Source organism: Chionomys nivalis, chromosome 1 (assembly GCF_950005125.1).
Source record: "Chionomys nivalis chromosome 1, mChiNiv1.1, whole genome shotgun sequence".
Classification (NCBI taxonomy): domain Eukaryota; kingdom Metazoa; phylum Chordata; class Mammalia; order Rodentia; family Cricetidae; genus Chionomys; species Chionomys nivalis.
Window position 1 is genome coordinate 121,376,292 of NC_080086.1, and position 14,254 is coordinate 121,390,545.

The 14,254-nt window shown below is 38.8% G+C and overlaps 1 protein-coding gene across 1 annotated transcript in view; it reads left to right on the forward strand.

Annotated features, from left to right (window-relative positions):
• Lrpprc (leucine rich pentatricopeptide repeat containing) overlaps positions 1-14,254 on the forward strand; it is an 87,271-nt gene that overhangs the window by 19,288 nt on the left and 53,729 nt on the right. The window contains exons 6-14 of the mRNA XM_057766782.1: positions 1,227-1,313; positions 1,691-1,817; positions 2,076-2,220; positions 3,291-3,436; positions 3,671-3,776; positions 3,858-3,965; positions 6,497-6,615; positions 9,212-9,305; positions 11,497-11,563. Of these exons, the coding sequence (XP_057622765.1) occupies positions 1,227-1,313; positions 1,691-1,817; positions 2,076-2,220; positions 3,291-3,436; positions 3,671-3,776; positions 3,858-3,965; positions 6,497-6,615; positions 9,212-9,305; positions 11,497-11,563 (999 nt within the window). The remainder of the gene's footprint in view (positions 1-1,226; positions 1,314-1,690; positions 1,818-2,075; positions 2,221-3,290; positions 3,437-3,670; positions 3,777-3,857; positions 3,966-6,496; positions 6,616-9,211; positions 9,306-11,496; positions 11,564-14,254) is intronic.

Genomic DNA, 14,254 nt, shown 5'->3' on the forward strand with positions numbered 1-14,254 from the left:
AAAGTGGTTGGACAAGTTTGCATTCCCACCAGCAATGGATGAGGGTACCCCTTTCTCCACATCCTCTCCAGCAAAGACTATCATTGGTGTTTTTGATTTTAGCCATTCTGACAGGTGTAAGATGATATCTAAAAGTTGTTTTGATTTGCATTTCCCTGATCGCTAAGGAGGTGGAGCATGACCTTAAGTGTCTTTTGGCCATTTGAACTTCTTCTGTTGAGAATTCTCTGTTCAGTTCTGTGCCCCATTTTTTAATTGGGTTAATTAGCATTTTAAAGTCTAATTTCTTGAGTTCTTTATATATTTTGGAGATCAGACCTTTGTCTGTTGCGGGGTTGGTGAAGATCTTCTCCCAGTCAGTGGGTTAAAAAACTTTTCTAGGGAAGCTATCTTTACCCATTTAAACTTTTTTTTTTATAAAAGTAGGGATATTTTCTTTGCCCACTGATTCAGGTAAAATCAACTGCAATATTTCTCTGCCTATAAAAAATTATTGCCGCTTTTTAATTAAAGCTTAGGCAATAAGTAGTGGGTTGAAATATACAATCCATTTTAACTCAGTATATTGTTTTTTTTCCCTCTCACATTATTCATATTTCCCTCCTGCACCCATGCTAAGAATTGACGTAGAGCCTATCCCATATCCTAGGCAAGTGCTTAACCACTGAGCCACAGTCCTAGCTTGCTTAGTCGTTTTTTTTTTTTTTTTTTGTTGTTGTTGTTGTTGTTTTTTAAAGATTTTATTTATTGGATCTCTGTGAGTTCAAGGCCAACCTGGTCTACAAGAGCTAGTTCCAGGACAGGAACCAAAAGCTATAGAGAAACCCTGTCTCAAAAAAAAAAAAGATTTTATTTATTATGTATACAACACTGCCTCCATGTATGCCCGCATGCCAGAAGAAGGCGCCAGATCTCATTACAGATAGTTGAGAGCCACCATGTGATTGCTGGGAATTGAACTCAGGACCTCTGGAAGAGCAGCCAGTGCTCTTAACCACTGAGCCATCTCTCCAGCCCCCTTGCTTAGTCGTTTTAACAAGAGTATTCAAAATTATTGATACTTCAAGGAATACAATTTCATTAGAAGGGGATTATGCTTCACTTCGTTGCTTTTTTTTTTTTTTTAACAAGGACATGTTATTATGCTAAACAAAAATAACTTAAGGCCTAATTCATGGACGCATTAGCAAGTGTCATTGATGAATGTCACCTCTCTTTTATTGCAGCAAGATTCTTGGATTTATGAAAACGAAGGACCTACCAATCACAGAGGCGGTGTTCAGTGCTCTGGTTACAGGCCATGCGAGAGCTGGGTAATTTTCCATCTGGGTTTGCTTTGTCAGCAAAGTTTTGGTCCTAGAAAATTATTAGAGAGGAGTCATAAAGCATGCTTATCTATTCCTTCAAACAAATCTGGTATGCAGTGGAGCACACTGGTATTTTTATTACTTTCTCTAAATTTGTGCCTTATTTTTATTGCAGTTATTACATATGGGGGTGAAGTTAGCTGTAAACATGTCAGGTGCTTATGGGTCCTATTATTTCAAAAATATATAGCCACTTTAATGAGTAGTTCTTTTTGGGTAGAATTTCAAATACTATTTAAAATTACTAATTTTAATATACTTATTAATATGTTTTAGAGTAATTATATTCAGCAATCTTGTGTTTTCTTTGAAATAATTTATAGAGATATGGAGAATGCAGAAAATATTCTCACAGTGATGAAAGAAGCTGGCATTGAACCAGGACCAGACACATATCTGGCTCTGTTGAACGCATATGCTGAGAAGGGTGACATTGACCATGTTAAGCAGGTATGGTTCATGCTGTGTAAGTTAATATTGAAGTCACTGTGTGAACGTGTGTTACAATTTATGTGAAGCAAAAAAAAAAACATAGCTCATGTCCATTTTAAAGATGTCTTGTAAAGAGTAATATTTAAAGGAAATTATTAGTTGGATACTTTGATGTTGCTATGTGATGGTCACTGTGGATTAGTATATTGAATCTTGTTATTTTATTTAGCTCTAATACTTCTAATTTCTCATTTCAATTACTCCACCCATCTTTAGATTCTGGAGAAAGTGGAGAAGTCGGATCATTACCTTATGGATCGTGATTTATTCCAGATTATCGTTACCTTTACTAAAGCTGGATATCCTCAGTATGTCTCAGAAATTCTGGAAAAGATTACCTATGAAAGAAGATATCTTCCAGGTACTTGAAATACTTTATCTGCATGACTTTTGTGAATACCTGGATTACTATTGCTTATATGATACAAAGGGGACTTCTTTTTTATCAATTTTTTAATTGTTTTAATTGTGCTATACATTTTTCTCTGCTCCCCTCCCTTTGTACCCTCTCCCCTTTTTACCCTCTCCCATGATCTCCACGCTCCCAGTTTACTGAGGAGATCTTGTCTTTTTCTCCTTTCTATTTAGATTCTCTTTGTTGTTTAGGTTTTCTGGGGTTATGAATTGTAGGCTGTTTTTTTTTTTTTTTTAGCTTTTTGTCTAAGAGCCACTTCTGAGTGAGTACATTCTATATTTGTCTTTCTGGGTCTGGGTTACCTCACTCAGTATGTTTTTTTTCTAGATCCATTCATTTGCCTACAAATTTCAAGATGTCAGTATATTTTACTGCTGAGTAGTTCTCCATTGTGTAAATGTACCACATTTTCTTTATCTGTTCTTTGGTTGAGGGACATTTAGGTTGTTTCCAGGTTCTGTCTATTACAAATAATTAATGCTGCTATGAACATAGTTGAGCACTTGTCCTTGTGGTATGATTGAGCATTCTTTGGCTATATACCCAAAAGTGGTTTTGCTGGGTCTTGAGGTAGATTTGTTTCCTAATTTTCTGAGAGATGGTCATACTGATTTCCAAAGCAGCTGTACCAAAGGGCACTTCTTAACAGTACGGGAGTATGGGAGGCAAACATAGAGTGCAGTGTAGTAAGCTATATATGTTTGAGTTGTAGGATATGCTATTAAGAAGTAATTTATTCTTATATATGTATATTTATCCTTTTGCTGTTTGCAGTTCTTAATTTTCTCTTTAAAAATTTAAAAATTTTTGTTTGTGTATTTGGTTATGCATATTTCACAGGGTGTGTTCAGGGTCCAGATCTTTCCTGGGGATGGAACTCAGGTCATAAAAGTTGGCAACAAGTGCTTTTATCTGCTGAACCATGTCACTAGCCCTATTTTTTTCCATTAGTATTGATTATTATTTAAACACATTGCTCAGTTTAGTAACAACAGATGTCTTTGTTTTCTTCCCAGATGCGATGAACCTCATTTTGCTTTTAGTCACTGAAAAGTTGGAAGATACGGCATTCCAGATTTTATTAGCATTACCCGTGTCGAAGGAAGAGAACATAAATGTATTTGGCAGTTTCTTCTTGCGGCACTGCGTGACTGTGAATACGGTACTCTGCTTGTTTTCACTTTGTAGATTGTCTAGTTGGCATTGAAATGATATGCTTTAAAACAGGAGAGAATTCATGAGATGAGACAAGTTGTAAACAATCTGAAACTTTTAATGTTGATTTCTGGATAGAAAGGGAGAAATTGAGACTTTATTGCCAAAGTCTTTGACTGTTTGCAGAAAGCGCAGTGGTCAGGCTCTGGCTGTCCGGCTGACTCCGTGTCTTTCCCCTCAGCCTGCGGAGAAGCTCGTAGACTACTGTAAGAAGCTGAAGGAGGCCAAGCTGCACAGCTCCTCACTACAGTTCACTCTCCACTGTGCTCTACTGGCCAACAAAACTGGTACTGTATCCTTGTAGCTTTGACCAGCATCCAGAAGTTTCTCTGCCATAGCACGGTGACATATTATGGATTGTTTTTCAGCTTTGGCAAAAGCAGTGATGCAGGCCTTGAAGGAAGAAGGATTTCCTATTCGAACTCACTATTTCTGGCCATTGCTAGCCGGACATCAGAAAACAAAAAACGTTCAAGGTGAGCTTTGCCTTTTGTGGAGTCACAGTTGGTCAGAACAATTGCAAATAAACACACTTCTGTTTGAATTCTTTTAAGCACACTTACTTCTGAGAGTCAGAGCTCATGAGAAACTAGGATTGTGTTCATAATTCTAAAGTGGGTATTTTTCACTGATTTTATTTCTTAGTTCGCGTCTTAAGCAAATGTTCAGACTTGTGAGTGGAGTTGTGAACAGTTTGTCTGGCCTTAGTGAACTTATATTTAATGGAGTTCATAGAACAGAAAGTGTGACCATTTTCCTCTGTGGGCCACACCAGCCTGTTCTTCCCCACGCTCAGCTCCAGGAGGGAAGGCAGAGAAACTTGTGTTATTGTAAAGAGGTGCTCGTGACCTGACAGCCTGCTGATTGAAGGACAGAAATGCTCAGACTTTCAGCTTCTTAAGTACATTTAAGCATTTAGCATACTTTCCCTTGTACACATGGGATGTCTATAGGATATGAATAAAATGGAAAATATTAAATTTTAGAGCACAGTATCTAATTCTTTGGTTTGCATTACTGGTAATCAGAAAAAGTAGTCTCATAAAAAGATGCTTTTAACAGAAGTACCTCCCCCTTGGGGAAACAAAAATGGTCTTTTTTCATTTTATCTCACAGTATAATGTGCTTTGGAATGAGATGCAGAGTTGTTAGTGTGACATTGGGTGACAAACAGAATGCACAAACAACAAAAAAGTGCTTTTAGCAGACTTTCATGTTGCAATTTTATTTTAAATATATAGTTGTCTTCTGGTTTAAAGAAAATAGTGAAACAAGTATTCCCTAATTGTTTCTGGTTATAAAAGTCTCTAAATCCTTTTTAGGGAAGTCTCTGTGAAAACAATAAGAGTTGATTAACTCTTTGTGCATCTTCCAGTTCTGAAAGCATGAAGTAACCTTTAACCTAGTGTTTCTGCAGCACGAGCATTTGTAGCACTCCATCAAACTCTTGAGCCTCTTAGTATTCTTTATTTTTACACAGGTAGGAAAATATTTTTGGTGCCTTTTGAAATGTTTGTGTATTGGGTAAGTTTCCTGGTTGCACCATATTATAATGTCTACCCCTTTGAGTTGGCAAAAGATCAAGACTGGTTTCAACTGGAGCGAGCTGAGCTTGTGGAAGATGGCCTTGTGCATCTGCCTTTCCTGCAGGTCTGAGTGGAGACTTGGAGGGTGCTCTGTTGAAAGGTCACCTTGTATTCTTGAGACACCTGAGAGCCAAAGGGTTCAGGGACTGACCACAGATAGTGTCGGTATGTCAGTGTTCAGAATGACTTTGCACTTGGTAATGCTTCTTCATGTCACCGCCACTCAGTAACTGTTACATTGTTTTAGTAACATTCTTAGCTGTCCTTTGGAAATTGGACACCATGTTTTACATTAATTCATCGAAAAATCAGGAACAAGATTTTGGAAAATTACAGAAGCCTCTGCTTTATTGGAGATTACTGACTTGATAGTACCAGGGAATGTCAGTTGTCCTTCAGTTTTTAAAAACCATCTGTGCTCTTTAGTCTTCTTCTTCTGGAGGTCTTGATGATAGGAAAATGTACTGTGTAGACTTGCATGTAGTGGGCAAGGGGCTGTATGCTTTTGTGTAGTTTTTGTTGCTGCATGCAAGGCTAGAACGCCACATTGTCTTTAGTGAAATGAGCCTGCTCTGTCTGGACAACATCCAGTGTACCCTGGTGGGGAGATGTCGGTGCCTGCTCAGGAGTGTTGAGTAAGGGAGGGGAAGAGCTTCAGGAAACAGGTCCGATAAAATTGAACTGAGTTTTCGATAACAGGGCAGTTACGTTTCTGTTGAATTGAGGCAGGAGCTTCACTATCACCAGCCTCCAACAAGATTTCCTGATTCTCTTACTGCCGCTCTGATGTGCCACTAATAGAAAAGTCACTAAAATATTTTCAGCAAGCACCCATAAGTGAATGAGAGGAAAAGCTTGGAATTAGGACCAAACTTCCTTTGTTAAACTTTGGAAGCATAAAAATAAGAATATGAAGGGTTGAGCTGGGCAGTGGTGGCACACACCTTTAATCCCAGCACTCTTGATACAGAGGCAGGTGAATCTCTGTGAGTTCAAGGCCAGCCTGGTATATAGAGTGAGCTCCAGGACAGGCTCCAGAGCTACAGAGAAACCCTGTCTCAACAACAAAGCAGGAGGAATACAAAGGAAGCTGTTTGTGTCGAGGACACCCCTAAAAGTAAAAGTGCTCCTTGAGTCGGGGTGGAATAGATGGGCCTTATTTTTCAAAAAGTAGAATTTTGCCTCCAAATAAAGTGAGCCTGTTTGATTGATTATAACAGTTACATGACCGTCTTAGTAGGTGAGCATGGCCTAGGCAAATCATGTCTATTTCCCTAGAGTTTGGATTATTTTAATTACTACAGTGTTTTGTTTTTCAGACAGAGTGCTGAGGAAATTTCCTCACTGATTCTGCAAACAACCTTGTGACTTCCCTGAATTCTAAGTTCTTCATCTCTGCCCTACTGTGTTTTATCTCTTAGGAATAATGGATATACTCAAAATAATGAAGGAGTTGGGAGTAGATCCTGATCAAGACACATATGTAAATTATGTGTTTCCTTGCTTTGATGATGTAAAGTCAGTTCGAGCTGCTTTGCAGGTGGGTACAAGTGTGCTTTTAATGGCCTTATTGAAGAAAATACTCTCTACCTAATGTTTCATTATCATTAGAAAAAAAAAGAAAAGAGCACCATTGAATGGAGAACTAAAAATGGTCTTGTGCATGTAGTTTTTAAGACTCTATAAACATGCTGGTTAGTATATGTAATAGGTTTAACTAGCGGGCTAAACAGTGTCTTTCTTATGTCTTGGTAAGACTGTCCTGATAGCAGAAGCATAGAAAAGATTCACTTCTTGGTCTTACCCTAGAACCTGTAATTTTCGTTTTTTTTTTGGTTTTTTTTAAATAATTTTCCAAAAGACATTACTAATAGTATATTTATTATTCTGTATTTGAAAAGTAATCCTTGTTGGTCTTTGAAACACTTTTTCTGCCATGCTTTTGACCCTACCAGAAAAGGCAAGGTATTGTGAGTATCATTTGAAAAGTTGACAATGGGGACTGGAGAGATGGCTCAGCAGTTAAAGAGCACTGACCATTTTTGCAGAGGATCCATCTTTGATTCCCAGCATCCAAGTGGTAGCTGTCTGTCTGTAACTTCAGTTCTAAGAGAGCTGATACTTTCTTCTGGCCTCCATAGGCACTAGGTACATAGACATGAATGCTGGCAAACACTTACACACATAAAATAGTGAAATAAATAATTAAAACTAAAGTTGATTTGAACCATACCTGAAGCGGTAGTGGCACACACCTTTAATCCTAGCACTCAGGAGGCAGGGGCAAGCAAATTTCAGTGAATCCGAGGCCAGCGTAGTCTACAGAGCAAGTTCCAGGACAACCAGGGCAACACAGAGACATCCTGTCTCAAAAAGCAAAACAAACAAACAAAAATACTGGGTTTTCTAATTTTAAGGCAAAGTGTTGTATGTACAGTTAGGAGTGGCAGGTGCAGGCTCCATATGTGTAACATGTATTTTACTAGGAAGAGCTGTAGGGCAGAAGTTACTAAATGCTGTCTGAATTTTTGTAAAAGTGTTCCTTCCTGTGAAATAACTTCATATTATAATCATCTTAAAATCAAGAGTTATATCTTGAACATCTGTACTTACCTTCCTCACTCCCTTTTTCAGGGGAAGATGGGGACTGTGGGACACTGGCTAACTTCTGACCTTTTGTCCCCACCTCCCGTGTGCTGGGACAGTGGGCATATGTTAGCATGTTGGCTTTTTTATGCTGTACTAGTAGGGCCCAAGTCCAGGACTTGGTGTCTGCCAGGAAATCACTCTACCAAATGAGCTCCGTTCTGCAGTCTCCCTCCTTAGTTCTCAGAAGAAGCTATTGACTTCATGCTGTACATACTTTACCTTAGGAGTTACGTTACACAGTGACTTTCTCCATAATTCATTCCTTGCAGAAATACAGCCTGAAGTTCCACTGCTGTCTTGTGACTACTCTTGATTTTTCAGAACTGTTGAACTCTTTTAGGAGAAAAATTAGACCTAAATTGTAAACTTGTGTGAATTTTGACTATACTCATTCTTATTTCAACTGCCTTTTGTTTTCATTGTTACAATTTCAGTATTGTATATTATTGGCTCAGAATCAACCATACTGTCATATGTCATTCATTAATACATGGAGACCACTAGTCAGGTGATAGATCTGTATAATTCACCCATGCATGATTCCTTAAGATAGTCTTATGTTTTAGATAATCATTTTTTTCTTAATATTTTCCTTTCATATATGAGTGTACATAAGAAATATCTTTGAAAAAGTGGGTATCTTAGAGCAATATTTAATTCTACAAATCATTTTAATGCTTGTATGATATTTTATAGCTATGACATAATTTATTTTTATTCTTTGCCTTTTATTGTCTGGGTGGTTTGTAATATTGTACTGTAAAGAAACATTTGAAATAAATTATTACTCATGCACTTACATTATCTAATGTTGAGTGAAGCGATAAACTATTTGAAGTTAAATAAATTTGATCCGTACCATATGTGTCAAAATACCGTTTTAGTGGGACTTGAGAGGTGGCTCAGTGGTTAAGAATAGTAAGGAGCCAGGTTTGAGTCTCAGCACCCACAATCATCTGTAACTCTAGTTCTAGCTGATTTGACATCCTCTTCTGGGCTCCACAGGCACCAGGCACGCGTGTTTGCACAGACATTTCATGCAAGCAACAAAAAAAATTCATGAAGTAAAAATATGTATTTCTTTTAACCACTATTGCAGTTCTGTGTTGAAGCTCTTTTATAAGAGGATTGTCATGTCTTGTGTAGTAAACATGTGAACAGGTCACCTGTCTTTATTATTTTTTTTTTTAAGAGAAAACAAACTATCCTTTTTTACTATGCGTACCAATCCAAGTTCCCACTCCCTCCCCTCAGGTTGCCTGTCTTGATAGTGCTTATTTGGGCTATTGGCACTCTAGCTTGAAGTTTCTTTTTGCCAAGGTTTGGTTACTCAACTATGTATAGTTTTAGAAAAATTATTTTTAAAAAAAGATAATAGATTGTCTTGGTACATAGTGATAAAAGCATATTTGAAAGGTAGGGGACTAGAAAGGCATATTGAAGTATTTTAATTGAAGAACCTTACCATTGATATACTTTATCCCCAGGAAAATGAATGTCTACCTCAAAGTAATACATTTGCTCAAGCTGAAGTGAGAAGTGAAGCAAAAAATGGGAACTTAGAAAACGTTTTGTCACTTTGTAAGTATTCCACGGGAGAAGTAGGCTTGGTGCTGACGTCAGTCGCTGCTGAGAGCATATATATGGTAGTTTGTAAAGTGCAAGCAAGACCACTTCCAGCTTGTGTTAAGGTCTTGCTGAGAAGCCAGTATATGGCTTGAACTTGGGGCTATTTTGGAAGTAATTTTAAGGTTGGAAGGAGCATGAAGATGCCATGGTGTTAGAGTGGTAGCTGGGTATGTGATAAACCAAAGACTGCGTCCTGTTTGTCACTTATGAGCTTGTAAGTGACACGGAACAAATCTGTTAATATCTACTTGCTTCAGTTTTCTGAAATTGAGGTGATGCAGCCTGTTTTGTAGAGATTTCTGGTTAGTGATTTGAAGCTGTTCCCAGATTTGGCTAACAAAAAGCATAGCTAATGCTTGCTGAGCATTTAAAAGAATCAGGTCCTTGTATACATACCTCACATGAAGTCAGTTCCATTGACAGAAGGGCACAGTGAGGGAGAATAATTTGATCAAAGGGTTCTTTGAACCAGAAGCAAAATCTGGTTCTAACTTTGCCATTTTCGACATATTTTTTAAATGATTTAATTTATTGTTATTTTATGTGCATTAGGATTTGTCTTTATGTATGTCCTTATGAGAGTATCAGAACTCCTGGAGCTGGAGCCACAGACAGTTGTAAGCCATGTGGGTTCTGGGAATCGAACCTAGGTCCTCTGGAAGAACAGCCAGTGCTCTTAGCTGCTGAACCATCTCTCCAGCCCCTAATAAATTGCATTTTTTTTCCCCAAGGCAGGAGGACTTTTCTGTGTTGGCCAGACTGGCCTTGAACCTGGAGATCCGCCTGCCTCTGTCTCCCAAATGCTGGGATTAAAGGCGTGCACTGTCACCTGGCTTTTTTCAGCATTCTTTATTTTGATTATTTGTCATGCGTTTAGGTTGTGGAAATACATTTAAACTAAAGCATAGCAGGATTTTGTTAGTTTATTTTGGGAGTTTTGTGAGACAGGGTCTCACTGTGTAGCCCTGACTCACTTAGAACTTGCTGTATAGACCAGTTGGTCTTGAACTCACAGATTTGCCTCTGTCTCTTGCCTTCCAAATGCTGGAATTAAAGGTGTACCATCATGCCTGGCCCAAAGCAGGTTTGATGTTCTTAAAGTGTTAAAAGTTAAAGTTTGATATATATTCAGATTGTATAGGTGAGTTAAAATTAATAATGATTTTCTTTTTATGACCTCTTAAAAATTAAGCCAGGTATCTTACTCTTTATAAGTTGTATTATCATCTTCAGGACTTGCCTCTGTTATGAATTTGTTTCACCCCACTCATTCTGTCATCCAAAAGCTGCTTTACATGTAGTGTAATGATCCAATTAACTTGGTCATACCATTATAAAATACAGCTGCAAGCAAAAACAAAATCAGAAAGTACCAACAGCAACCCTCTGTGTCATTTAAAACTAAACCATTATAAAACAAAAAAGTTGTTTTTTTTGTTTTTTTTTGTTTTTTTTGTTTTTTGAGGCAAGGTTTCTCTGTGTTGCCTGTCTCTGCCTCCTGAGTGCTGGGATTGATGGTTTGTGTCACCAATTCCAGATTAAAAAGTAGTTTTATGTCAAGGTTTACATGAAAAATCAGGCTTAGCAGTCCACATAGAAACATTTCAAGTTGTGGACTGTTAAATGCCAAATGTGTAGTAGAGCAAGCACATGCTCAGAGACGCTGGAGAGCTGTGGCACTGGTGACGGAGCAGAAGTAAGGGCCTGTCGGAGCCGTGATCAGCTGCCCTCTGTGTCCAAATGGAATGAGGAAGGGGACAGTTCACCAGGAGCCATGACAAAAATAACTTACTTTTGTCTTCAGTAAGTGTGAGTTATCTTTCTAATCTCCTTTCTGTGTGACAGTGCCCAGCAATATACAGTTTCAGTTATGTAGGGATTCAAGTAATTACTATTTATATTAAGGAATAATTACAAATTATTTTCTTGATGAAAACAAAGCAAAAGGCTTTAAAGGATGTTTTGTTACAAATATATGCATTGCCTCATTAAGTAACTTCACCTGAAACATTTTATTTTTTAAGTAACACTTCCCAGTTGGAAGTAAAAAGGTAGGTAAACATGTCACCAGATCATTTATAGCTCAGTGTGGTCGTTTTGTTTGCTTGGCCTGAGTTATTTTGACAATGCTTCTCTTTTGCAGTGGAATCGAATGCATTGCCTATATCGCTTAATTCTTTGAAAGGCAGCCTAATTCTAGGCTTTAGGAGGTAAGATTACCAGCCTCAGTGTTGTCTGTCGTAGGACTGATTTCTCTTGTCCTTGTGATCTGTTGATGGGGAAAGGCTTTTCCTCTCAGTTGGATTGGGTTCGGACAGCCTTTCTATTACTTTTTCTAAGAAAGACAGATACAGTTCTGTTCAAAAAAAGAAAGGAGCGATCTGTGTGCACATTGAGATTACTCTTGAGTATTTGGTTGTGATGACTGTTCCGTGTGGGCTGCTACTCTTGCATGTTCGAGGAAATTAGCGAACTTTCCCACGTGTTACTGTTTTCTGTTACTGCACTGAGGTACCAGCACGGGCGACCCTTACAGAGAAGAGCATGTGCTGGTGTCGGTTTGGATCTGGTGGGGGTTTTCTTGGCTGAAGTGTGTGATGACATCACATCAGGATGAGAAAAGTGACAGGGAATGGTCATGTCGTAAAGCAGAAAGCTAAAGAGCGACTTAGGGTTTGGTTTACTCACTTTTTTTTAACCGCTTGTTCTGGTGAAAAGCCCCAGTGTTCAGAACTACAATGCCGTCCCAGGACAATTGCCCAGTGATGCAAGGACCATTGGGTCTCACTTTAGGCCACAGTGAGAACCAAGCTTCCTTCATGTGGACCCTTGGGGGAAAACTTAAACCGTATCTTAGTGCCTCCAAATTTTGTTGTTTTTTTAACCACGTGCACACTTGCACGCACGAAACACTAGTAATTCTTTGGTTGCCTGCCTGTCCCGTATTTTCACAAATTCCTGATTCTGTGCTGTTTCTTGCTTTCTCCTGTTGCTGTGCTCATAGATACTCATTTGTTTCTTTTTGCTGGACTACTCTAAGTTGTAGACATAACAGTGCTGGATGTTGCAGCATATATTTCTTTACCCGTAAGGTACTTGAAGTATATTGTCATCTGATTGACATTAAGTCCATGCTAAATTGATCCAGTGCGATGACTCAATGTGCAGAGGCACTTGCTACCAGGCCTCGTGATCTGAGTTCAGTCTCCAGGTCCCACGTGGGAGGAGAGAACACAAGCTGTTCTCTGACTTCCCCGGGCATATCTTCATGTGCAGAGCTTGGCATGAAGGCTGCCTGCCACTGTACTCCGAGTGCTTCCAAGGTCACACAGGCAAATCCCCAAAGCTCATTGGCCAGCTGCCTGCCTAATCAATGAGCCCTGGGTTCAGTGAGAGACTATCTCACAAAATAAGGTGGAAAGGTGGCCTCTGGCCACTTCACACATATACATGTGCATACGTACCCATTTGCACTTGCACAAATAAATACATACCTACCACAAACATTTTAAAAAAGAAAAATGATAAAATCTGAAAAAAAATGGGATGGCTCAGTGGTTAAAAACAGGGAAGCCTGGTGGCCTGAGTTTAGTCCCTGAACCAACAAAACCATAGAAGTTGTCTTCCGACCTCCACATAATGCCTACCCTCCTACACAGCTGCACAGTAATGAGAGAATTGTAGAAAGGTTTTTAGAGCATAGACTATAATTGAATAGATAGAACTTCAATGGAACCAGCTTTTTAAGAAATAACTCATGCTGTTTTAGTAAATGAAATGGGATAATTTTTTTTGTTTGTTTTTTTGTTTTTTGAGACAGGGTTTCTCTGTGGTTTTGGAGCCTGTCCTGGAACTAGCTCTTGTAGACCAGGCTGGTCTCGAACTCACAGAGATCCGCCTGCCTCTGCCTCCCGAGTGCTGGGATTAAAGACGTGTGCCACTGCCTGGCGAAATGGGATAATGTTAATGTTCTTGATGAAGGGCTTAGTTTTTCACGTAAACTTTCAAGTTATGATATTTCTTTTAATTTCATTATTTTTTAGTCAGCTTATATTTCAGAATTCCAGACTTGTGGAAGTACTTGGGTCATAAAGTTAAGGCGATCTGATGGGGACAGACTCCTAAAATTTGCTAGGGCAGTGGCTGAGCCGAGTGAAGTCTCAGAGCTCCTTCTCCGGCTGTTTAGTATTGTGTCGCAGTTTTGGCTGTCAGTGGCTTGTGGTGGATACAGTAAAATTTCAGGTTGGAGTAATGTTGTAAGAGTATGGGTGTAAACCGGGCGGTGGTGGCGCACGCCTTTAATCCCAGCACTCGGGAGGCAGAGGCAGGCGGATCTCTGTGAATTCGAGGCCAGCCTGGTATACAAGAGCTAGTTCCAGGACAGGAACCAAAAGCTACGGAGAAACCCTGTCTCGAAAATCAAAAAAAAAAAGAAAAAAAGACAAAAGAGTATGGGTGTAGTCAGAGACATCTGTAACTTGGGGTCACTTCCTTCCTTCCACTTCACCCCCAAACTAACAAAAATTCAAACTATATTAATATACTTATCCTTTATGTAAGCATTAATATAGTCATGTCTTTTATTTGTTGTCAAAATAAATTGTAATATATTTTAAAATCTCTCAAAACATTCCATATAATAGTCAAGCCACCTGTTGTGTGTGCGTTTAAGAGTCGTGTTATATAACATATGTTATGTGTTATTTGAGCAAATTTAGGACTAGGACAAAACAACATGACTTGGTTCATAAATGGATCGGCCATGCTATTGCCAGTAGAGTCCTCATTAGCGTAGGAAGTGCCTCACACTTACTGGAGATAAAGGCTCATCAGAAGTGACTTAGTTCCAAAAGCAAGTTAATCAGAAACCCAGGATATTACAGATCTTTGTAATTAGATAT